General features: G+C 41.9%; 2 protein-coding genes across 4 annotated transcripts in view; one reads left to right on the top strand and one right to left on the bottom strand.

Annotated features, from left to right (window-relative positions):
• Nucleotides 1-3602: 3602 nt before the first annotated feature.
• wrnip1 (WRN helicase interacting protein 1) lies at nt 3603-12152 on the bottom strand. 2 transcript variants are annotated; one of them, XM_019878876.1, is made up of 7 exons: nt 11524-12150; nt 10958-11152; nt 9971-10212; nt 6429-6652; nt 4511-4666; nt 4360-4439; nt 3603-4204 (listed from the first exon to the last, which is right to left on the bottom strand). In XM_019878876.1, the coding sequence occupies exons 1-7, from the start codon at nt 12118-12120 to the stop codon at nt 3923-3925; spliced, it is 1776 nt and encodes a 591-aa protein (XP_019734435.1). In that variant the 5' UTR covers nt 12121-12150; the 3' UTR covers nt 3603-3922. The 2 variants fall into 2 exon arrangements, with proteins under 2 accessions (XP_019734435.1, XP_019734437.1); XM_019878878.1 differs by having other exon boundaries at nt 4089-4204; nt 4515-4666; nt 11524-12152.
• The window catches only part of mylk4a (myosin light chain kinase family, member 4a), a 32610-nt gene continuing 19376 nt past the window's right edge, over nt 10174-23407 (top strand). Inside the window, exons 1-2 of one of the 2 annotated variants that reach the window (XM_019878875.1) lie at nt 10174-10286; nt 12779-12948. In XM_019878875.1, coding sequence (XP_019734434.1) covers nt 12868-12948 — 81 coding nt within the window. In that variant the 5' untranslated portion in view covers nt 10174-10286; nt 12779-12867. Of the gene's footprint in view, nt 10287-12778; nt 12949-17337; nt 17677-23407 lie in introns of those variants that run through there. The other variant, XM_019878874.1, reaches the window with a different exon arrangement.

Raw genomic sequence — 23407 nt, 5'->3', positions numbered from 1 at the left:
AAACGCAAAGGACACAACGTGTTAACTCCTTGGAAAACGTCACACAATGTACTTAAATGGAACAGAAAAACGAATATTTCATCATTTTGAGGCACAGTGAGGTGGACCTTTGCACTATTAGGCCAGCAGGGGTCACCAAATCGAAGTAAGGCTGCCATAAATATGGGAATCGTTTGTAAACTAGTATGGACGCCAAAAAAAATAAATAACAGGGAGTCTTCTGAGGTATTGGGTTGTTATCAACTTGATTTTACATTCTTACATTTAATTGAGTAATTTCTCAAACATTCCTACTTTGTTTTATTCATATTGATCAATTTGAACGCTTCAATCATGAAGCACTCAAGAGCCCTTGAAGGCGGTCAGAAAAAGATGTCAGCGTCACCTGGTGGATATTTTAGATAGCAGTGAGTGTTTGGCACTTCTGCCTGACAGTTGTGAGGTTCTGAGTTGGAATCCGGGCTCTATGTTCTCCCCACTTGTCGAGCTGTTCTCCAGCTTTCTCCCACACGCCCAAAAAATGCTTGTTGAGTTCATTGAAGACTGTGGTCAAGTGATTCTCAAACTTTTTATACCACTTCAAAAAATACTCGGCTCTCCAACTATCACAATCAAGAACAGCATTTAAAAATTAGTTATGCGCTCGGACCAAGTAAATCAAAAACGAGACTGAGGTTTTATTACTAAAAAGCATATTTTATAGAACCGTACGCCACGGCAAATATATGCAATTACACAACGCTCTGTATAACGAAGGAAAAAAAATGAACAGAAAAGGTTACATTGAAATGTATTTTCCCATTTCACATAAAATGTAAAGAACTCATTGGTTACACATTAAATGCAAATGTACTGTTGTAAAAAGTTAAAAACAACTGAGTTGCACTTCAGAGGCACATCATTGAATTGGTTAAGCGGCTACCTCCATGGAAGGACAGTATTTTGATTGTATTTTATAAATCCAATAGTGTGTATGTGTGTTTAAATATATATATATATATATATACATATATAATTTTTTCCTCCTTTTTATTATTAAATAAGGGGCCACACACTGTGGGCGTGGGCCACCAGTTGCCCATCTCTGACGTAGACTAGAGGGAACCCGCATACAACTTGTACTACTACCACACCACGACCAATAACACCTAAAATGTTAAGTCACGATAGTCATACGTATAAGTTGCATCTGAACACTTATTGATAAAATTGACTAATTTTGTGAAGGGCTCAAGTAGCCACATTGACCATGGGATTATCACAAAAAAAAAAAAAAAACTTGCTCATGAAATTCAAAAAGTCAGCAAGACCTGAACTGTGGCTTGTACGTTGTTGTCTCACCACCTGGCTGAAGTGGGGGAAACTCCCAGGAAGGCTCAACATCTATGCCATAAAAAGCCGTGCTTGATAAGCCTTGTTTTTTTTAGAATGGGGTGCTAAATAAAGACAAGGAACTTTTTAGCTCTCTTCCTCCTGTTTGTCACAGCTGGTGAGTTTTTAAAATGGTTTTTAATAATGAATGTGGAAAGTATAAACCCCACCTGTGACTTGTGGTGTCTTGTCTGAAGTGTCAAGCTGCGGAGTTTCCAGCTACCTGCCCGACACCACCCAAAGTGTGGTGAACGTCGCCGAAGCCCGTCCGTGGCAGGTTTCCCTGGAGTTCTTCTTCCCAACATGCGGAGGAACCCCCATTGCTCCAAATTGGGTTTTGACCGCCGCACATTACATCATGTGAGCTGCCGTTTTAGACGTTGGAGAGTACAGTACATATAACAAGTCTACACACCCCTGTTCAAATTCTAGGTTGTTGTGATTTGTGGAAAAAAAATAAGACCAAGATAAACAATTTCAAGTTATTCCAGCATGAAAACAAAATTTAAGTGGAAAAGAAATGTGGTTGCACAAGTGTGCACACCCTCTTGTAACTATGTGTGGCTGTGTTGAGAAGAGCACCCAACTTCCACCATTTAAAGTGCCTCTGATTAACCCTGAATAGTTTTAGATATTTTAGTAGATTTGTTTTTCTGACCGTTTTTTTGTTTTCTGGCAGAGGCCAAAAGGTTTTGTCTGAACATTGACTGACATTTACTTTTGTTCTCAAAAATAGAAATAAAAAATAGAGTTGAATTGAGCTGTTCAGATTATAGGTCAATTGAAAGGGGAAGTCAAGAATATTCTTGAGCATAATATGTTCCTTGTGGCCCTACTCGTCTAAACACAGTATTCTGGTTGATATTGCTTTTGTGCACTATAAATGAATCTGAAAAATCCTCCGTTTTAGCCATCTCAGGTGGCATCCATTTTGTCTTGTCCTGCCACTTGCTGTCGACTGAAAATGACATCACAGTGCCAAACGTCTCAGTTCACCAAAGTCATATAACCAAACTCAGAAAACAGGTGAGCTGTGACAGCCATTACTGAACTGAAAAGGCAGCGACGGCAGATGGTACGTCCAAGGAGTGAGCTGCTTTGTGGACGGGCGAGGCTGCAATACCCCCCACAGACCCATCATCTTTATCCATGTAGGCCAGAGGTGTCAAACATACGGCCCACGGGCCGGAACCGGCCCGCAAGGAGGTTTGATCAGGCCCACAGGATAATTTAAAAGTGAAAAAATGCATAAAAGACACGGAATGAATATTTATAATAGGGTGCAATTCATGGAGTACTGTTTTGATCAGAGTAAAAGACAACATTGTTTTGATCAGAGAAGAAGACAACAGCAGCCTCAGTCTGTCACTGAGACAGACCCAACACAGGAGACGCTATCAAGGACGTGAATAATAATAATAATAATAATAATAATACATTTTATTTATAAGCGCCTTTCAAGTACTTTATTCTTTACACATTTAATAGCACTCTCTTTAGTTTGTAAGGTGTAGGAAGGGATTACATTTAGATTATATATTCACATGTAAATGGTTTAAAAATTCCTTTCTCTATAAATCTCGTTTAATCTTAAAAGTGCATTACTATATTTTTCAATACCAATTACTTGTTAAAGTTTTGTGCCTTTGTACAATCAGTGGGATCAGTTGCAATGCATACATGTGAATGATAAAAGTAAATTGCACATTTGTCTGTTTTTTTTCTCCCCCTCTCCCTCCCTTGTGGTTTCTTTCTGACTTCCGGGTTGAGTGAACGCTGGCGCGTTTTGGCTGCCGCTGCTCAACTCGTATTGTTTTGTGTTTTTTGTTATTGTAAAGTGTCCTTGGGTGTCTTGAAAGGCGCTTATAAATAAAATGTATTATTATTATTATTATTATTCATGAAATGTTTTGTAAAAGATCTGTTCATTAAATTTTAACATTTTCCTAATGTTCTTGTGCTTCTTTAGACCAAAACAAAGGAACAACATTATTTTGGTTATTTATAGCAGAGTATGGTATAATTTTCATGGTCCGGCCCACTTTACATCTACCGAGGCCGTATGTGGCCCACAATGTGAAATGAGTTTGATACCCCTGATGTAGGCTTCTTCATCCTCTAAAAAAAGCTCACAATTTATCAATAAATCTAGCTTGACACCTCCTTTTTTTTTATGTCTTTACAGACGGTGGCCATAATGTGTCTGGCTTGAGAAAACAAATTTTACGGCATCATAGTTTGTCTTTTATATGTCATGTATAAAACATCCTAGATACAACAATAGGTACTCCTCCATTTATGGATCCAACACCTGTGAGAATGTTCAAAGCACAAGTCCTGTTTAATGTTTGAAAAACTTTACACTTGCACGATAACACAAATGCAGCGCAACTTGTCTGTACATAGGACCAGACCTGTGAATGTTCATCGCCTTGCCTAAAACATTCAGTGGTGTCGCATGAAGCAAAAAAGGCAGAAGTTAACGGCTGCAATGCTTAGTCTTATTTTACCTTCTGAGGTGCAAACATAAGCTGACGAGTGACTTTGGTTATCAACCTTCTGATGGCGTCCAGGTGAAGAAGTCAATGCCCTGCAAATCCTCGGGCAGGTACTGCTGCTCCACTGGAACGCTGAAGGCAGGGTTGTACTTGTAGCCCTTGGCGTAGCCCAGCTGCTTCATGAGGCGGGTGGGTGCGTTGCGCAGATGGAGCGGAACAGGAGGCAGGGGGCCTTTGTGGTTCCTCAGACAGGCCTTCACGTTGTTGTAGGCCATGTAGACGTCTATCGATTTGGCTGCCCGAGAAAGGTAGGTCACGCACTGAGCCAAGATCACCTGTAGTGTGGAGTCGGAGAGAAAAGGCGGACTGCACTTTAGTTCTGAACCAACCAAATCAAGCAGAAATCCCCCCCCCCCCAATTTGAAAATGGCATTCTACTACATTGCAATGTCGATTTAAATTCGATTAATTGTTCAGCCCACCCACGTACCTCACATTCTGGCATCCCGATGAAGTGACAGGCCTGGAAAGTGGACACGGCCTGAGGCAGCGCGAAGGGATCTGCCAAACCTTAGAAAGACAAGAATGCCACGTGAGGAGGCGGAAAATAAATCGTTCATCATTTAATCTCCATCTCCTACCCACGTCCTCGCTGGCAAAGCGGACCAGCCTGCGAGCCACATAGAGCGGGTCCTCGCCGCCTTCCAGCATGCGGCCCAGCCAGTAGAGGGCAGCGTTCTCATGGGAGCCTCTCATGGACTTGTGCAATGCTGAGACGCAGTTGAAATGCTCTTCGCCTTTTGAGTCGCACAAACACAAAGTTAGAGAATGACGATTTATTTGCAGTCAAGAATTTGATTGGGGTTTTCCCCACATCACACCAAACTCCTCAAACTTTGCTTTCTGCACTGGGAACAGTCAACAAGCGCTGGGTGTATCCCACCTCTCACTCCAAGTCGGCTTTAATATGCTACAGTTCTCACACAACCTAAATGAACACTACAGAAAATTGATGTATGGGTAGCTATCTTCATTTACCACTGACTGAGGTTACAGTGTCACACAACTGGAGTCAGATTACCGTATTGGCCCGAATATAAGACGGCCCTGATTATAAGACAACCCCCTCTTTTTCAAGACTCAAGTTTGAAAAAAGACTTTTTGACCACCAAATTAATTTTTATACAGAAAATAATTACAGTACAGCTGAAACAAATGATTATAACAACATATTTGAGAGAAAAAGCATGTTATTTTGTCTCATTCAAATCTTAATATCTGAACATTTAAATATCTAAACTAAAGTGCAATCACATTCTGGTTTTTGAAATGTAAATTACATCATAACTTCTCCTCAGCTGCTGGTTAACCTGGCCGATCTTCGACCCACTTTTCTCCAGATTGTCGCTACGTTTCTCCATTTTCTGTTATCTCTTCTATTATTTTCTTCTCTTTTCTTTCTTACCGCTATTTTTTATTTTTCTTCTTCGTGCTACCGCTATTTTTATTTTTATTCTTCGTGACAGGGGTTCGCTTTGGCCTGGGGAGTCAAATTCAGCATTCGCTTCAATGGTATCTGGCGCCATCTAGCGTCATGAATGGGTATAACGTCTAGACCCCCAAATATAAGACGACCTCCACTTTTTCAGTCTTATTTCAATGCAAAAAACACCGTCTTATATTCGGGCCAATACGGTATATGTCCCAATTTTACTTTCATTTACAATCTACATCATATTGCATATTAGACTTTGATCAACAAACTTAAATCTGATGCAATGGCACCAGGAGAAGCGCAAGACGACGTTTTAATATGAGCCATACGTCAAGCAGGCAGAGTGCTTTTCATCACCTCATAAACTCGGGACGGCAAATCTCCATGTTTCAAGACAGCTGAATGTTATGCAACTGGACAACTGGCGAGGCCAGAGGGAGAAATAGTAAGTGGGTGTTTTCCACGGATGGTCATGGCAGGAGGATGAGAGGTGAGGTTCAAAGGGGACGTGATACATAATTGCTCGTATACAAATAGTTTCAACACTAAGTGCCGACCCACCCATCCAGAGTGTCAGTAAACAAGCAGTTGCTGTACATCCTTTGTTGCTTGGCTGTTTCTAACAATGTGTCTATGATCGACATTTTACAAAATAGACGCTCTCACGCTTAACTCCCCCCACACCCTCCAATGACTTGGGAGGCACTTTCAAGCGACAGCCAGAATATAGCCAGCGGATTAAGGTAAGAACTGCAAGGTTAGCACAGATGATCATAAAATAACATCACGAGCATACATTTTTGATGAGCAGCATAAGTCTAAATGGTTGATTACAGATTTAAATGCTGGCAGAAAGAACTAAAAAAAAAAAAAAAGGATAATCAATTCAAAAATTAATAGAGAGCAGCACTCTAATTTGTGATAACTATTTACTGAAGGGGCATTGGATGAAATTTAAGATTATTTATCCCACCACTAAATTTGGCCTACACTGTCGTGTTGCGACATGAGTTGCTGTGGTGGAACAATTTGCTTTGGCAACTGATCAGGAGGAGCGGCTTTACCGGCTTTGTCGTAGAGAATATGAGACCTCTGGAGACCCTCCTTGATGTGTTCTTCCGTCACAAGGATTTCCTGAGTGGACCCGCCTGGTCCTGTCACTCCGGGCCGGATCAAGCTGACCTGAGCCTGAACAGCCAGCTGTAGACTGTTGAGCCCGGTCCGAGCATCACCGTCACACAGGTAGGTGATTGTGTCCAGAGCCTTTTGTTCAATGTAAACTTTTGGCCTGACAAGAAAATCGATACATCACAAATAGTCAGCATGCTTTCCTTTCAGAAAAATAAGAATGGTTATAAGTCATTCTGAGTGTACCCCACACACCCTCTAGAGGGCGCCACTGTTAACAGCATCTCAAAAGTCGACTGGTGAGAACAATGCGACTCACAAAAGAAAACAACGCATGCCTTCAAGACACTTTCTGTTGACTCCAACTAAGTTCATGTAACGGCATATTCAAAGCTGTGGAGAAGAACAACCACATTTCAGAATTCCAATTTTGGCTGCATAAACTCTGAAGGAATAACTACAGATCATATCAGAGAAATTTGCTCTTTGAGTCGACTTTTACTGCAGATGCTATATATTGACAGTAATAATGATAAATAAAACAACACATGTACAGTCATAACTCAGTTTTCGACCATAATCCGTTCCAGAAGGCTGTTCGAAAACCGATTAGTTCGAAAACCGAAACCACGCTCTTTAAAAAAAAAAATCTTTATTGAACACGTCTGCTCACAATGGAACGCTACACGAGGAAGCGTCACTTCCTCGTGTAAGGAAGGCGAGAGGAGTCAAGTGGCGCATTCAAGTGCGCTCAGTTTGGTCGAGAACTGATTTTCGGTCGGAATCCGAGGCATAAAAAACTCGAAATTTTTGGTCGAAAACCGATTTGGTCGAGAACAGAGACGTTCGAAAACCGAGGTTTGACTGTATTTATTGCAAAAAAAAAAACCAAACATTCATCAGAAATACAGTGGTACGTCTACTTACAAACGTCTATTCATACGAAATTTTCAAATTACGAAACGCCTCAACAGGAAAATATTGCCTCTTGTTACGAAAGAAATTTCAAGTTACGAAAGGTAAAAATACAGTATGGGCTGCTACTCGCAACTCTGAGTTTCCTGAATGCAACATACTTCTAGCTGATCTGCCATTGGCTACGACTGGGCATCATCCTTGCATCCCATTGGCTAAGAGGGACTTCTACCGTATGTGTTTATGTGTGGAGATAGATAGATAAGTGTCTATGCAGCGTCCTCGTTATTCGCCCCTCGGGCCATGAGGTGTTCCGATAGTTTTACGTAAATGTGAATCACCCCGAAAAAGTTTTCACCAGCCGGGAGATCGCTCACTCTGCTTATGTTTGCCTTGGACATTTTCAAAGGACTGTTAAAAGCCGACAAAAGCAAACGTCCTTGGATCGGTTCTTTACAAAACGCCAGGCAAAAACCACTTCTGAGAGAGAACATGAACTAAAGAGGGCAAAAAAACGATGAGGTTAAAAGTTAAAATGACCATCATGTTTATTCTTCATTGTTTTATTTGTTACATTATGCACAACTCTCATTTATTGTGCAATAATCTAACTGTAAAATATTTGTTACATATTTTGATGCATTTTTTATGCTTTAGAAAACATTTATGTCTGAATTTTGTGGGGTGCTTGGAACGGATTACGGCATTTACATGGAAAACGCATCTCTCCTCATAAAATGTTCTAGTTCAGAAATTTCTTCCAGAACCAATTAATTTCGTAAGTAGGGGTACCACTGTACTCAAAGACAAAGTAATGTAAAAGAGTCAAAGGTTCTGAGCTTTTTAGGCTACGTGTTTCTAATGTTACAATGTGGGACCGGTGCGAGGTGATCGATAGTGCGGGGGTCATCAAAGGTGTTCCTCGAGGTCTGCTGACCTGCCTATTTTGCATCTCTCCCTGCCGCAATATTTATATCAGTGCAATGTGAAAATATGTTTGCCGGTGGTGTGCTGGGCCCCTGTTTATTAGCCTAGTGCGGGGGTCATCAAAGGTGTTCCTCGAGGTCCGCTGACCTGCCTATATTGCATCTCTCCCTGCTGCAATACGCCTGATTCAAATGATCAGATAATCGACAAGGTCTGCAGAAGCCGGAGGATGACCCTGATCACTTGAATCGTGTGTTGCAGCAGGGAAAGATGGAAAACAGGCAGGCCAGTGGCCTTCGAGGAACAGGATTGAAGACCCTTGGCTTAGAGCAGGGGTGCCAAACTCATTTTTTGTTGCGGGCCATTTCGGAGTTAAAAACAGGCAGGCCAGTGGCCTTCGAGGAACAGGATTGAAGACCCTTGGCTAAGAGCAGGGGTGCCAAACTCATTTTTTTTGTTGCGGGCCATTTCGGAGTTAAGCTCCCGCGGGCCATATAAAATAACGTGGGGGGCCGGATATGGCCCCCGGGCCTGGACTTTGACACCTGTGGCTTAGAGCTTCATAGGGAGTGCATTTCTCTCAACGTAAAGCTCAGCAATATATATTTGTTTTCTGGATGACACATTGTGGAAATAAACTAAACAGCTATCCTATATTGTGCTGTTTTTGTACTATTTCATTGCTTGTTTATGCACCACCGATATATTTGTTTTCTGGATGACACATTGTGGAAATAAACTAAACAGCTATCCTATATTGTGCTGTTTCATTGCTTGTTTATGCACCACCGGTTCTATTAACAGTCGTTACGCCAACCAGGACCTGAAAGAGATTGGCGAGTGGCACCAAATATGCATTGCAAGTGCCAGCGAGCATTCCGCTTGTTTGGAAAAAAACAAGCAAACTTATTTATTGTCATAGTTTGTGGGAACATATATTGTCCAGAAAAAAAATATATTATTCTGGCAGGCCTACACGTATAATTCACAACTTTTAGAGTGACAAAAAGAATCAGTTGATATAGGACTGGTTTCAGCTGATCTTCGAAACTGCAATATTGGTATCGGTTTTGGATATGTAAAAGTGGCATTGATCCATCCCTTTTTTTGTAATCTCAATTCATTTCAATGAGGAAAAGGGATTTGAGATACAAATATTTTGGGCTACAAATCAAACCCTGAAGTCAAGTCAAAACTGTAGCCACCGTATTTTATGCAGACAAACAGCGACCATTTAAAACAGACCCGGAAGCCATTTTAAACTTCTGTAGATGGTTGGGACCCCCTCAGTCTGGTCCAAGTCCAACCTTTTAATGTGGACATGTGTGATTTGTGATTTGCTGCGTTCTTTCCGCGCCTGGCAAACAATATGGTCAACAAATCTGCCTGACGTGCAGCATCGCATTCCGTGCGCAGCCAGTAGCCATCAAAGGCCTCGCGGGCTACAACTTGTGCGCAAATCTGATCTGTCAACACATCATACGGGATCACAGCCGAGGGGATTGTGCTGGCTCCTACTGCTCTTCTCCCATAAATAATCTAACCGGGCCCATTGAGCCAGTAACAGAAGACGAAAGTGCTCGGGCAAAGAATTTTGATTTGTGCCGCCTTGTCCAGTCAGGAGCGGAACACTCACTCATTTGAGTCCGCTTGGTGGTCTGGCCATTCGGGATTGGCCTGATCCTGTTCCAGTACGGTGATCCCCAGCGCCGCCACCGCTCGGCCCAGGATCGAGCCCATCGCCTCGACCGAGAGCTTCTCAAGGACGAGTACTCTGCAGCGGCTCAGCAGAGCGGCGTTCACCTGGAAGGACGGATTCTCCGTGGTGGCACCAATCAGAGTGACTGTTCCACACTCGACGTGAGGAAGAAATGTGTCCTGAAATCCAGAAAAAGAAGATGGGACATTCATCTGTGACGATGTGAGCATTCTGAGGTGACATCTTTTCCCCAGTAAGTACTGGCTTCAAGCAAGTGCTGATTGTAATTTTTTTCCCCCCTGAATGAATTTAAATGTGCACAAAAAAATTGTCACTTTGTATTATGATACTTTTATGAAAATTACTTCGTTTTATTGTATTGCACAAGTACAGAGTGCGTTTCAGAAGCCACAAAATTACATATCGTACAATGGTGTGTTCTAAAAATAGGTTTTTCTAGTTTTCTAAAAATATTAAAAATGACTTCAGCAATTACACTTTGTGGCTGAAGATATTTAAAATCTAGCTCTACATTTTGCATAAATTCACAATTGCATTGATAAAATAGTAATTGAAAAAATTATTGTTACCCCACATTTTATAACTCAGAGCCATTTGAAGCAGTTGTATAAAATTACACAAGCTCGTATTATACAAACCTCCGTTCATAGAGACCCGAGACCACATAAAAATAAATAAATAAATAAATAAACATTTTTAAAACTTTTGCTTGGTGAATTCTCTTTCACGATAGGAAAAGCGGACATGGAAGGATGAAAAGGAAAAAAAAACGACAAGGAATGCTTCAGTGTCTTACTGAGGCGGGGCCTGGCAGCATGGTGTCTGACACCTGCACGTTTGTCTGCGAATGTCTGGGTGTGACCTGTGGCTCTTTGGATTTCTGGCACAGATACAGTAGCCCACCTGTTGGGATTTGTTGAAGCGGTGGATTTCGTCGATGAATAGAATGGTCCTGCGTTTGAACAGCCGCAGTTCGTTCTGCGCCTGCTTGATGACCTCGCGCACATCGGCAGTGGACGCGCTGGTGGCAGAGAGCTGCACAAAGCGAGCCGTGCCCTTCTTTTTGCTGTTGCTGGCGATGATGTGAGCCAGAGTGGTCTATCACAGACAGAATGTAGTGTTAAAACACGTGCAAAGCATTGATTAATTGCAAGCAAATGCAATCTTCTTTTTAAAAAGAGAAAGTTGAACATTGGGAAAACAATGTTTGTTTGCCGCATAATATTGGGGCACCAAAGGCTCTAAAAGCTCTGTTGCCATTAAAAGAGCTAGTTGAGCAGTGTTTTCCATGTTTGTTGTTACTTTTGAATGCAATTACGATATTACACTTTACCAAGTGCCGACTGGCTGGCATTGCATTCGAAACATGAGAAAGTTGCGCCTAAAACGATCTAAGAAGAAAAGGTGGACGGAAGTATGTCTACTTTTACTGTGCATGATGCCGAATGGTCAGAACGTCACCATAGCACCTTTCCACATCCTGGTGGTCCCCAGAGGATGAGAGAAGGTATTTCTTGGCAGTCCAACAGGGACCGCAGGAGGGTTTGCTCTCCGACAACTTTACTCTGCCCAAAGTAATCCTCCAACGTATTCGGCCTCAGGATCTCCGCCAGAGGTTTATTTGACGTCAACAACGACCGTAGACTCAAATTAGGTGTTGCGTTTAAGGTCTGTCCGTCATTCGCGTTTTGCGGCCCGGAATAGCGGGGTGCAGTTTGGATCTGGACCGGAAAGCTACGTTTAACTCCCTTGTTGACTGCGCTGCCATCAGCTTGTTTGTTGGGACATGACGCGCTGGTGTCATTTTGATGAGAACTTTTCTCCTTGTTGCCGTGGAACATGGAGAATACTCCAGAGGAAGCAGAGGGAACAGAGTCACGGTGCTCTCCACTCGCAATCTTTGGCGACACTTCGGAACAAAACTTCTTCATTGGTGGTCCACCGTCGGCATTGCTCTTCAGTAGACAAACGTCGAGATGACCATTAATGGCATCGGAAGTGAAGTCTTTAGAACAAACGGGACACTGCACCGAATCCGACGCGGTGCCTGACATTTCGGTCGCCATCTTGCGTCCCCCTGGCTAAACTTTGGACTCTTGTCACGTGACCAACACAATACTTTAAAATGAAGATTCTTTTAAAAAGTAAACTTGACTGTCATTTTCTATGTCATACATAGTATTACGTTTATATGAGATTAAAAACAACTTGATCGCGTTCGTTTATACGTTCGTGTTTAACACTTCCTGTTTTGTGTTCCGGAATATTGGGACGTTCGCGTGTCTGGTAAAAGACGCGACCGCTTGACAGTGCTGTACTGTAATTCGGAAAATACACCACACTGTTTATCAGTCTTGCAATACGAAGTCTGATATCCATTAAATTGTATGTCATCACTGAAGAGGAACAAACTATATTTGGGCTCTTGGAAAAAGGATCGACCCATCTAATGTGTCATATCCACTGAAAAGTGCAATACAACTTATTTTATATGAAAAGGATACAACAAGAAATCTAATATTAAAACAAATAACGGCATGAATTTGAGGGTTTAAGGTTATCTCCATGGTAATTTGAAAGTGAACCAATACGACATTTATTATTGAGTGGGTGGATATTGTAAAATCGTGACCAAAATAACTAATAATAGATATATACTGTATTTACATCTTCAATTGGTGCCACCATTTACTTATACGTACATCAATTCTTCTTATCTTTCAGCCCAAACTGAGTGCATCAATAAGATGAGCCAGGCCAAGTGAAGAATGGCCAAGATGAAGTGAGTTTGTCTGTGAGCTGAAATCAGAAGCATGAACACGCCTGTCTTCTTCTCCGACTTAGAAAGGGTGAAAACGATGCGTTCCTTCTGGGAGATGAAGTTGAAACTAGAGGTATATTTATGCAATTCATACATTCTGTGTTTGAAAAACAATGTAATGATGAATCAATCTTCAGGAGTACCATGCAGAGGCTAGCAAAAAGCCAAGCAGGTACAATGCAACATGATTCTATAATGTACAGTACTGATTTCAGTGCAGTAATATTGTGCAATTCTAATGAATCACATTTTGTAACTTGTCCACTGGAAAGCAAAGTGGGTAGTAAAAAGTGAAATAGCAATCTTGCAGACAAAACATTTTCTCGACCGGCATCTGATTCTAATTAAATCAGACCAACCAAGCATTAATTACTCAGAAGTAGCCTACAATAGACATGCATGTCTTTTTTAACGGCGCCCCAAAGGTACTGAGCCCCTCAGGTGACATAGAAGAAAAACAAAAAACTTTGCGGTCCCTCGCAAAGTTTGCGAGATATGTACTTCCGGGTAAGTGAAATAGCAATCTTGCAGACAAAACATTTTCTCTACGGGCATATGATTCTCATAAAATCAGACCAACCAAGCATTAATTACTCAGAAGTAGCCTACAATAGACATGCATGTCTTTTTTAACGGCGCCCCAAAGGTACTGAGCCCCTCAGGTGACATAGAAGAAAAACAAAAAACTTTGCGGTCCCTCGCAAAGTTTGCGAGATATGTACTTCCGGGTAATCTTCCGGTTAAATGAAAACAACAAACATGGAGCGTTTCCACCCGTAGGCGAGGTTAATTTAATTTTACTTTGAAATTGGCTTGAAATACAAATGCCTACAATAGACATGCATGTCTTTTTTAACGGCGCACCAAAGGTACTGAGCCCCTCAGGTGACAGAGAAGTAAAACGAAAAACTTTGCGGTCCCTTGCAAAGTTTGTGAGATATGTACTTCCGGGTCATCTTCCGGTTAAATGAAAACAACAAACATGGAGCGTTTCCACCTGTAGGCTTGGTTAATTGAATTTTACTTTGAAATTGGCTTGAAATACAAAGACATAAAACCAGCTCTTGGCATTGAGCACGGTTTCCAAATAAGCAAAAGACATATGAAGCAAGTGCTGAACAAAAGAGGACTGTTTTAGAGGAAAACATCCAATGACTTGGCGATCCTGGTTGACTTTATTCGCAACCAATTGGAGCATTCCAGACAGCTACACGGTTACCAATGGATCTACAGAACATGGACTTCATGTCAGGTAAGAGGATGTGCGTTTGGTTCTGAAAGAGTTGGACCTGAGAGGAGTGCCGTTAGGACAGGCAACACGTCTGAGACAACGAGCACGGTTTCCAAATAAGCAAAAGACATATGAAGTGAAGCAAGTGCTGAACAAAAGAGGACTATTTTAGAGGAAAACATCCAATGACTTGGCGACCCTGGTTGACTTTATTCGCAACCAAATGGAGCATTCCAGACAGCTACACGGTTACCAATGGATCTACAGAACATGGACTTCATGTCAGGTAAGAGGATGTGCGTTTGGTTCTGAAAGAGTTGGATCTGAGAGGAGTGCCGTTAAGACAGGCAAGACGTCTGAGACAATAAAGCTACTTCTCCAAATCACTACATTGTACAGTACTATTTCTGACTAGTACCAAAACACTTCATTTTCAGTGCGTAATTGTAACACTTTTGAGATCTATGAATATATACAACCAACACAATTAAAACATTTCTTGTGGCTGTTGTTTTTCTTACTGTATAAGGACAACATATTTGACCTGCAGTGTGAAACGTTGGTTTGGGAAAGCATTATTGATGTAAATAATAAACTTTCTTTCTTGGTTACTGACTTTAATCCACAATTTCTGAACCAAATTGGATGTTGAATAGTATTCCTGCAGTCATCATACCTATTGAGTTTTTCTGAACCTGCCTGCCAAAGATGACGATATAATTGTCACTCTTCACTGTGGTCAGCAGGTGGTGTCTTAGAAAACGAACTGAGGGAATGAAATGGAACACATTTTATGATCCATCCATTTTCCAATCTGCTTTTCCTCACAAGGGTCGCGGCGTTCCAGAGCCTATACCAGCTGTCTTCAGGCAGTAGGCGCGGTACACCCTGAACTGGTTGCCAGCCAATCGCAGGGCACACATCGATGAACAACCATTCGCACTCACACTCACACCTAGGGACAATTTGGAGTGCCCATTCAGCCTGCCATGCATGTTTTTTGGAATGTGGGAGGAAGCCGGAGTATCCGGAGAAAACCCACACAGGAAGGTCGTAGCCGAAATTGAACCCTGCACCTCTGCATTGTGAGGCCAACACATTAACCAGTCGACCACCGGGCCGCCCAAATTTTATTATGATTGACATATCCTTGCAAACATCAATTTACCAGACAGAAGGGCAAAGTTTAGATATCTGTTCACCAACAACATTTGCATGGAAATAGGATGGAGACTCAAAAAACACGACTTTTTTTTCTCCTAACAATACATACACACACAAACCACAATATAGTTTTTTTTTGGGGGGGGTAGCACGCTTGGCGACTAATTCGCACTTCCATCTCACAGTGCAGAGGTGCAGGGTTCGATTCCTTCCTTTGTGGAGTTTGCGTGTTCTCCCTCCACATTCCAAAAGCATGCACAGCAGGTTACTGGAACACTCCTAAGTTGTCCTGAGGTGTGATTATGATGGTCATTCGTCTGTGTATGTGTGTTCTGCAATTGCCTGGCAACTAGTTGTTGTGATGGTAAGCAGATTAGCAAATGGATGGATGGATATATATTTGGCCCAACGATAAGATCTTTGAATGAGTTTCATGATCAGCACAGGATATTTTCTGTTGTCAAAGGGAAAGGACAGCTAGCATTAGTGATGGCACACAGCAATCACAATTATTTGTATTCAATATTAACCCTTTCAGGGACAGCGGTTTGTTGTCAGGTTACAGGGTGCATGAAAGGGTTAAACATGAGGAAGTGGCAGCACATTTAGTACTTTTGGGATGTAGTTTTTAAATTGTGTTACATAATTTCATTATTAGAAGAACATTAACTTTACAACTCGAGTTTATAGAAATGCTAGCTTCACCCACTCCCCGAGCCCAAGTTCATTCCTCACTGCATTTGGAGGTGTGTGTTACTAATTACCTCTACAAATAATCATAGAGTAATAATTAGATTTGTATAATGATTTTCTTACCAACCCAAAAGGCAAACAGTTTACACAAGTAGTCGACATGCAAAAGAGAAAATTAACAGTAAGCGTATAGGAGTTGGTATCCATGTTGCTGTTGTTACGTTTATTACGTTAAAGTGAATTGTATGCCCACCTTGTCGCTTTTCATGCTCGTAATGTCAACCTGAGGAACATCTCTTGACCGTAAGAAGCATTCGAAGTCCTCCTCCATGGTTTTTGCCGTCGTCTCTCAAACAGCCGTGCATTTGAGGCTACACAAGCCAAACGGACCCAGAAGCACAAAGGCGCATTAAAAAAAAGCCTTCCCTTGCAGAAATAAAAAGTTAGCGTTATCTCGCAATCTCTACGAGGGAATGCAAACTTTGCGAGGGAACGCAAAAGTTTTTAAATTTTTTTCTTCCATGTCACCTACTCAACTCTCAACTCAACTGTATTTATAGAGCACTTTCAAACAGCCATCGCTGCATACAAAGTGCTGTACATGGAGCAATTTAACATATACAACAAACAGTAAAGCAAATCGGTAATAAAGACGGTAGAAAGCACCGAACAGCAAAACCAAGAACAAATCTACGGGACAATTGTTCAACACAATCCTACTACATATATTTAGCGCCGAATTTTAGACATTTAATATCAAAATTGTACAAAGAAGACAACAAAAATATTTTCGTTACTTGTGTACATGCATTTATCACCTAAGGATGACAACTGCGTGTATGTGTCCTTGTACAGTATTTTGAAAAATAAAAAAAAAAATGCTCAAAATCCACATTGTCGCTTTTCATCGAGACAAGAGTATGGTGAGCTTTTCTGGTGCGCGCTTTCAAATTAATTTTCAAAATAAAAGGCTAAAAATCGGCAGAGTCGCAAACAAGGTACGGTTGTTTTACAATTGACATCCCCGTGTGGCTTTAACATGATATTGATCAGGCTATTTATTTTACAACTCATCCACAGTTTGCGCGCACTGTGCGATCACATCATTTGAGTGTGTACTGTGAAGGGGGACTTAATTCGCTGGCGTGCTTCCTCGTTTCACAATGTCAGTCCTTTGTTAAATTTTATTTGAAGCATCTTTTTAAAAAGACTTGCTGCGTTAATAAAGGACCGCTTTCTCGTGCAGATGAGGAGAGATTACGCATGATCACGCACGCGCGTCATAGCTGTCACACGCCTCTCGATGGCACCTGTCACTCTTTTGTCACAGGGACAAAGTGACCGTCACTCGGCTCTAAGTGCTGATAGGAGCCGAGGGGGCATGACTGAATTAACGGAGGCTCTCTAGACGAGTATTCATATTTGGGTGTCCCATGCACGACGCCTAGCTGTCATCCCTTCAAACCCGTCACTTGAAATTATCCTTCCCCACCCAGCACGTACCAGGTCCTTCTTTAGTAGAGTGCAGCAAAGCGCTATAGAAGCCTTGGGAAGAAGATGTGGGGGCTAGTTAAAGCGAGAGGGGACTTCACCAGCACTTGGGATGTTTGGGTGGTCAGCAGCATGTGTGTGCTTGTAGCCTACTTCGGGTACAGGCTTTGGAATTTACTCTGCCTCAGGAGGAGTCAAAGAGCATCATCGCATGACACACAGGTACTACAGTTAACGCATGGCACCTTATCTTACAAAGAACTGTTTAATGTAAATGTTACACAGATCAGCCAAAATAGAAAAAAATAGTGTATTTACGCACAGAACAAGATTGGTCTTCATCATCAGAAGTTACTCTCACTTATGTTTGTTTTCGTGGTACACCAAAAGTGTTCATGGGTCACTGTAACCAGTCCCCCCCGCCCCCCGCCCCGCCCCCGAAAAAACAAGAAAAAAATGCAAATTCAAAAAATGATGAAATTTAAATAGTACTTTTGCAAGTATGCAAATATTGAATTGAATAGTATGGCAATTAAGTTAATTGACTATACCTAACGTTGGCAGCATGGTGTACTCTACTTAGGACATCTGCCTCACATTTCTGATGCCACTGCCCTAAAATTTGAACCCGGTCTTCTTGCATTTTAGCGATTATACCACTACACCAGGGATGGGCAACTGGATGTAATCCGCACCTCCAAAATTCACTGGCCACTCAATGAAAAAAATAATAATAAATGATGGGGGAAGTTATATTATTTCCCTGCTTTTGACCCCTTGTTGCTGTTCTTCACCTGCGGATTCACCTATCAATTTAATCAATATTGAAAAAAAAAAGTTGTGTTTTGTGTTTTTTTGGGGGGTGGTGGCAACCCCCATTTTTCATGAAAACCGCATATTGGAAGTTTATCAGTGCATTTTATTTTATCCTGTTGTCCCCAATAAATTAGGTAAAGTCATTAAAGATAAAATAGTAATTACCTCCTGCCCCTCCCTCCCCCCCACAATAAAAAAGAAATTTGAAGGTAACTGGCGGGTTAATTAAAATGGTGGTCGCTTCTTCCAGCCTTCATAAGCGTGGAAGCTTGTGTGCATGTATGTAACATCCCGGCTTATACCATACACAGCAGCTGGAAGAATTCAATGTGAGCTAACTAGGCCGCTGGCGTTTACGAGCGAACGCTGCATGTCAGGGATTGTACAGTACAGAGCTAAGGTTTGCAACATGCGTTTACTGCCATCTAGTGATTCACACTGCCACTTCTTTGCAGTCTAACGCTGCCAAGGAAGTTTCTTTTGCCTATGTAAAATAAACAGGTTGCGTGCATCTAATATAGCTTCCAATATATGCATCCTTTTAAACAGTGCATTAAACACTCATTCAGCAGTTCTGGTTTATGCCTTGAGAGTGCGCCAGCTCAAAGATAAGCTGCCGTTCTCTCGGCCTCTCTTGTTTCCATTCCTCCTTTGACATTTAGGAGATCTACAATGACATTTACCACAGCAGATTTATCACTATGTGACTAAGCTCTTCCCATGCGGCCTCCCACATTCTGTCATTGACCTTGAATGTCTCGTGTAGCATCCTCACAAGTGTATGGATACCATACGCAAGGATAAGTGCAGCACAGACGCAACTGAGCTTGACTTCAAAAGCAAGTGAAAGTCCAACATAAATATTATATCATATTTGAAAGGTAGAAACATTTGTTGCACACACGGCATAGAAGCTATATCATTCAAAACCAAAAAGCAACAGGCCGAAGGAAACATTACAACCAGGAGCTAGCCTCATTAGCTTAGCTGGCGCCATCGATGACCGGCCTCACGTTATTAAAATAACATTACACCTAGAGGGCAGCACTATTTTACAAATTATGCAAGTACATTGTTTACATTCCAAGCAATTCCCATGACTCTGTGGATGGTCGCATTATCACAGCTTTCATTCAGCTGGGTTCATTTTGGGATTTGGAAACAGAGCCAGAGAATTCACTTCAGCTTAAGTGGTTACATTACTAACATGATTTAAAAAAAAAGCCAACCCATAAAGATTCCTATTTCCCAGCAAAAACAACACCTCTGTGGTTTGTTAGCTTTGAGCTTTTAATAAGTCACTCAGCAGAGCAAAAACAAACATGCAGGGAACTTCCTGCAACAACCCAAGCTAAACCTAACTTCTGCCCGACATACAATAATCTTAGTCAACGTGTATCACTTCAACATACTTCCGTCACAATTACTACTTTCCTTCCTTTTCAACGAAGAGCTGAGAAGAGGTTGCGCACAACTAAAACTAGACTAGGTGGCGTTCACTGTACAAGAAATAGTAATACTGCAGTACAGGGTCCCCAACCTTTTTTGCCTCACGGACCGGTTTAATGTCAGCCAATATTTTCAGGGGCCGGCCTTTAAAGGCCGGATAAATACAACAAAATAATATATGACCGGCATGAAAACTGTCGTATTTTCTTAACATAATAATAAACACAAATCATGACACGAGGAACGTCCAATCTGGCCGCAACACTCTCTGGTCGCTCTGGTAATGTTTGCACGTGCCTTAAAAATAAGATAGACCGCAAATACAAAGTGCATGAAAAATACAACTCACCATCGCCGCATATTATGCAGACTGGGCTTGATGCGTGGGAATCTCCCGTTGTGATCAATCTGTATTTTAAGTAGGACTGCCGACACTGTCTATTAAATGTAGCCTTCTTTTTCTTGAAAGTCGTAGGCTCCTCCTCTGACTCCTGGCTGGGCCTTTCCCCCTTCCCAAAGAAACTTTCCAAAGACCTTTGTTTTTTACTCATTTTGCTAGCTCCTGGGTTTCATTTTAGCGGTAACCTATCACGTGACTGAAAAGCGCACCTTCACCTGTGACGTATTGTAGATGGATATAACAGAGGATCCGGTAATTTTTCAAATAAAACATCTTTCAGATTCCGAAATAAATAAAACTGAAGTCATGTAAGTTATGTATTCTTTCTGTGCGGCCCGGTACCAAATGACCCACGGACCGGTACCGGTCCGCGGCCCGGGGGTTGGGGACCTCTGCTGTAGTAGAAGACCTCGAAGGAGGTAGGCTAACTGTTAGCTTATTATTTAACCATAATAACATTTTAAAAGAGCAAAACTCAAATATATGGTAAAAAGAAAGAAAAAAAAACCATTGAATTCAGTGGACTGCCTCCAGAAAAGTCTCTGACCTCTGTTGTTTGCGCCACTGTGTTTTGGTCAGTCAGGGTTTCTGGCATTTGGTATCGTAATAAATACATCATTCCAAAAGGCTTTGAAGCACATTTGGGAACATATCCAACCAATCAATATCGCTGTTTGGAAATGCAAAATGTGTGTGCATGCGGAGAGAACACACAGCATGACAGCAAAAGAAAACTGGGGAGACATTAGCATGGGGAATTAGGTTTCACGGCTGCCGCGTACACATTTAAGTGCACAAGTTTCCGAAGTAAAGTAGAGCCAGGGCTGGCAGGGAGAGCGACCACAGCGAGGCTGATTGGACAGTAGCCACGCAGCTCAGTGGCCCGACGCCTCTCGGGACATTTTGTTCTTTGACGAGGAGGCCACGCTCCATTTTTAACTGATCACATTGACCACTTGCCAAATGATACCAGGGGGTTAGCCAGGTCACTCACTTATTACCAAAAAAGGAGATTTCCATGCATGTTGCAACTGAACAGCAAATGCAATCAATCAGTAAGATAACCGGAAAACAGTATTTCAAGCGTGTAGGTACATGGCAAAGCACTTCACAGTCAAGGCTGACGTCAACAGAGATCTGAAAATGATGAAGTTGCCAAACAATCGCAGTCAAAATTCTCAAATCGAGTACGTAAGTGTCACTTAGATCAAGTAAATAAAATGTATAGATATTGGTATAAAACAAATAATACATTATAAGGGCAGACAGAATTTAATAAAAGAAAGAAAAAATATTCATTTATTCTCTAAACTGCTTTTCCTCAAAAGCGTCACCAGCGTGTTGGAGCCTATTTCAGCCATCTTAGTGCTGAGATGCAGGGTCCACCTATAGGACACGAATTGACATCCGTCTATATTCACATTCACAGTTATGGACAGTTTAGACTCACAACTCAGGTCCTCATGGCCCCTATCCAACCTGTTTTAGAAATCCCCCTCCAACAAAACACCTGATTCAAATGTTCAGGGTTGTTGTCAGGATTTTGCAAAGCTTGCTGATGAGTTGATCATTTGACTCCGGTGTGTTATAGAGGAGGGAGACATCTAACACAGGCCGGACAGGTGATCTCAAGGACCTGACTTGGACACCCCTGGTTTAGAATCTCCAATTAACCCACGGATGAGCAGATGTGCTGACAAGTTGTCCACCGTACACTAAAAATAGTGATATACTGTGTATAGTTTTAATGGAAAAAAAGCCATATGCAACCAACTTTAGTAGGACTCTGAACTAAAATGCATCATAATAAAAAAAAACAACCACACATACATTTTATGTCAATTTTGAGAAAGGATGACATTAAAATGTCATGAAAACAATATGTTGCAACATGACCTCCCCCACATTTGTACAAACATTCGGGAATTAAATATAATCTGGTACAATATACATTCATTCATTCATTATCCGAACCGCTTTATCCTCACGAGGGTCGCGGGGGGTGCTGGAGTGTATCCCAGCCGTCTCCGGGCAGTAGGCGGGGGACACCCTGAAATGGTTGCCAGCTAATCGCAGGGCACACAGAGACGGACAACCATCCACGCCCACACTCACACCCAGGGACAATTTAGAGTGTTCAATCAGCCGGCCATGCATGTTTTTTGGAATGTGGAAGGAAACCGGAGTTAAATTCTATTTAAAGTGTGAAATGTTAAAGACAGCATCTTCCCAAAACGTGAACTCATCCATACTACTTTTCAAATAACTTGTATTAAGCAAGTAGTAACACTCTATACACACACACACACAAAGACTTCTTATGTGCATTGGTTCGCAACTCAACTCAACTGTATTTATAGAGCACTTTCAGACAGCCATCGCTGCATACAAAGTGCTGTACATGGAGCAACTAACATACACAACAGTAAAGCAACAAATTGGTAACAAAGAAGGTAGAAAGCACCGAACAGCAAAACCAAGAACAAATCTGAGTCATGCTGAGTCAAATGCCAAAGAATACAAGTGAGTTTTGAGGCGGGTTTTAAAGATGGGCAGCGAGGAGGCTGCTTTGGCTAGCAACAGAGTTAAACTGTGCTCAGCATCTATTCATTTTCGAAAATGCCGATTCTTATTTGGATTACGGGTGAGCTGGAGCATTGGGGCAAGAGGGCACACCCTGGACTGGTCACCAGCTAATGGCAGGACACATATAGACAGACAGGCATTAATATACAGTACTTGCATTCACACCTGCAGACAATTTACAGTTGCCGTAATTGCAAAAAAACATAAAAACACCACACACAAGCATCGGGTAATCATGCACGTGTATCAAATATTTTGAAAGTAGAGTTGATCACAGAGGTGAATCAATATTCCATATTTGTAGCGGACTTTGGATCGTTCCATCCACAAGAAAGCTACATGGCATGCCGCAAACGACGTACAACGTGCGTCATCTGTTGGCAACATAACTCTCCCTGCTGGCATGATGGATGTCTGCTTTCTGTCCAATTGGTTTCCGTCACGTCAGAGCTTGTTCGTGCCACTGGCATCGTACTCGGGTACTGACAGGCAGTGACAATCAAAAAGCAACTAGCCTGCACCATGGAGGATCAAGGATGTGGTGTTTTAAAAATGAAAGGTTTTAAAATGAGTATTCCTTCCTCGTTCATTTAATAAGAGTCAAGTGTCACACTTTAATCGTGACTTGAGCTTCTCTGCTCAGTCTGCCAAGACCTCGGTCACGGCGCGCTGCACCCATGAGCTCAGATCTTGGCTTGAACC

Source organism: Hippocampus comes, unplaced genomic scaffold, assembly GCF_001891065.2.
Source record: "Hippocampus comes isolate QL1 unplaced genomic scaffold, H_comes_QL1_v1.1 scaffold85, whole genome shotgun sequence".
Lineage (NCBI taxonomy): Eukaryota > Metazoa > Chordata > Actinopteri > Syngnathiformes > Syngnathidae > Hippocampus > Hippocampus comes.
The sequence above is the reverse complement of the archived record's forward strand: the minus strand, read 5'-3'. Positions and strand labels throughout refer to the sequence as shown.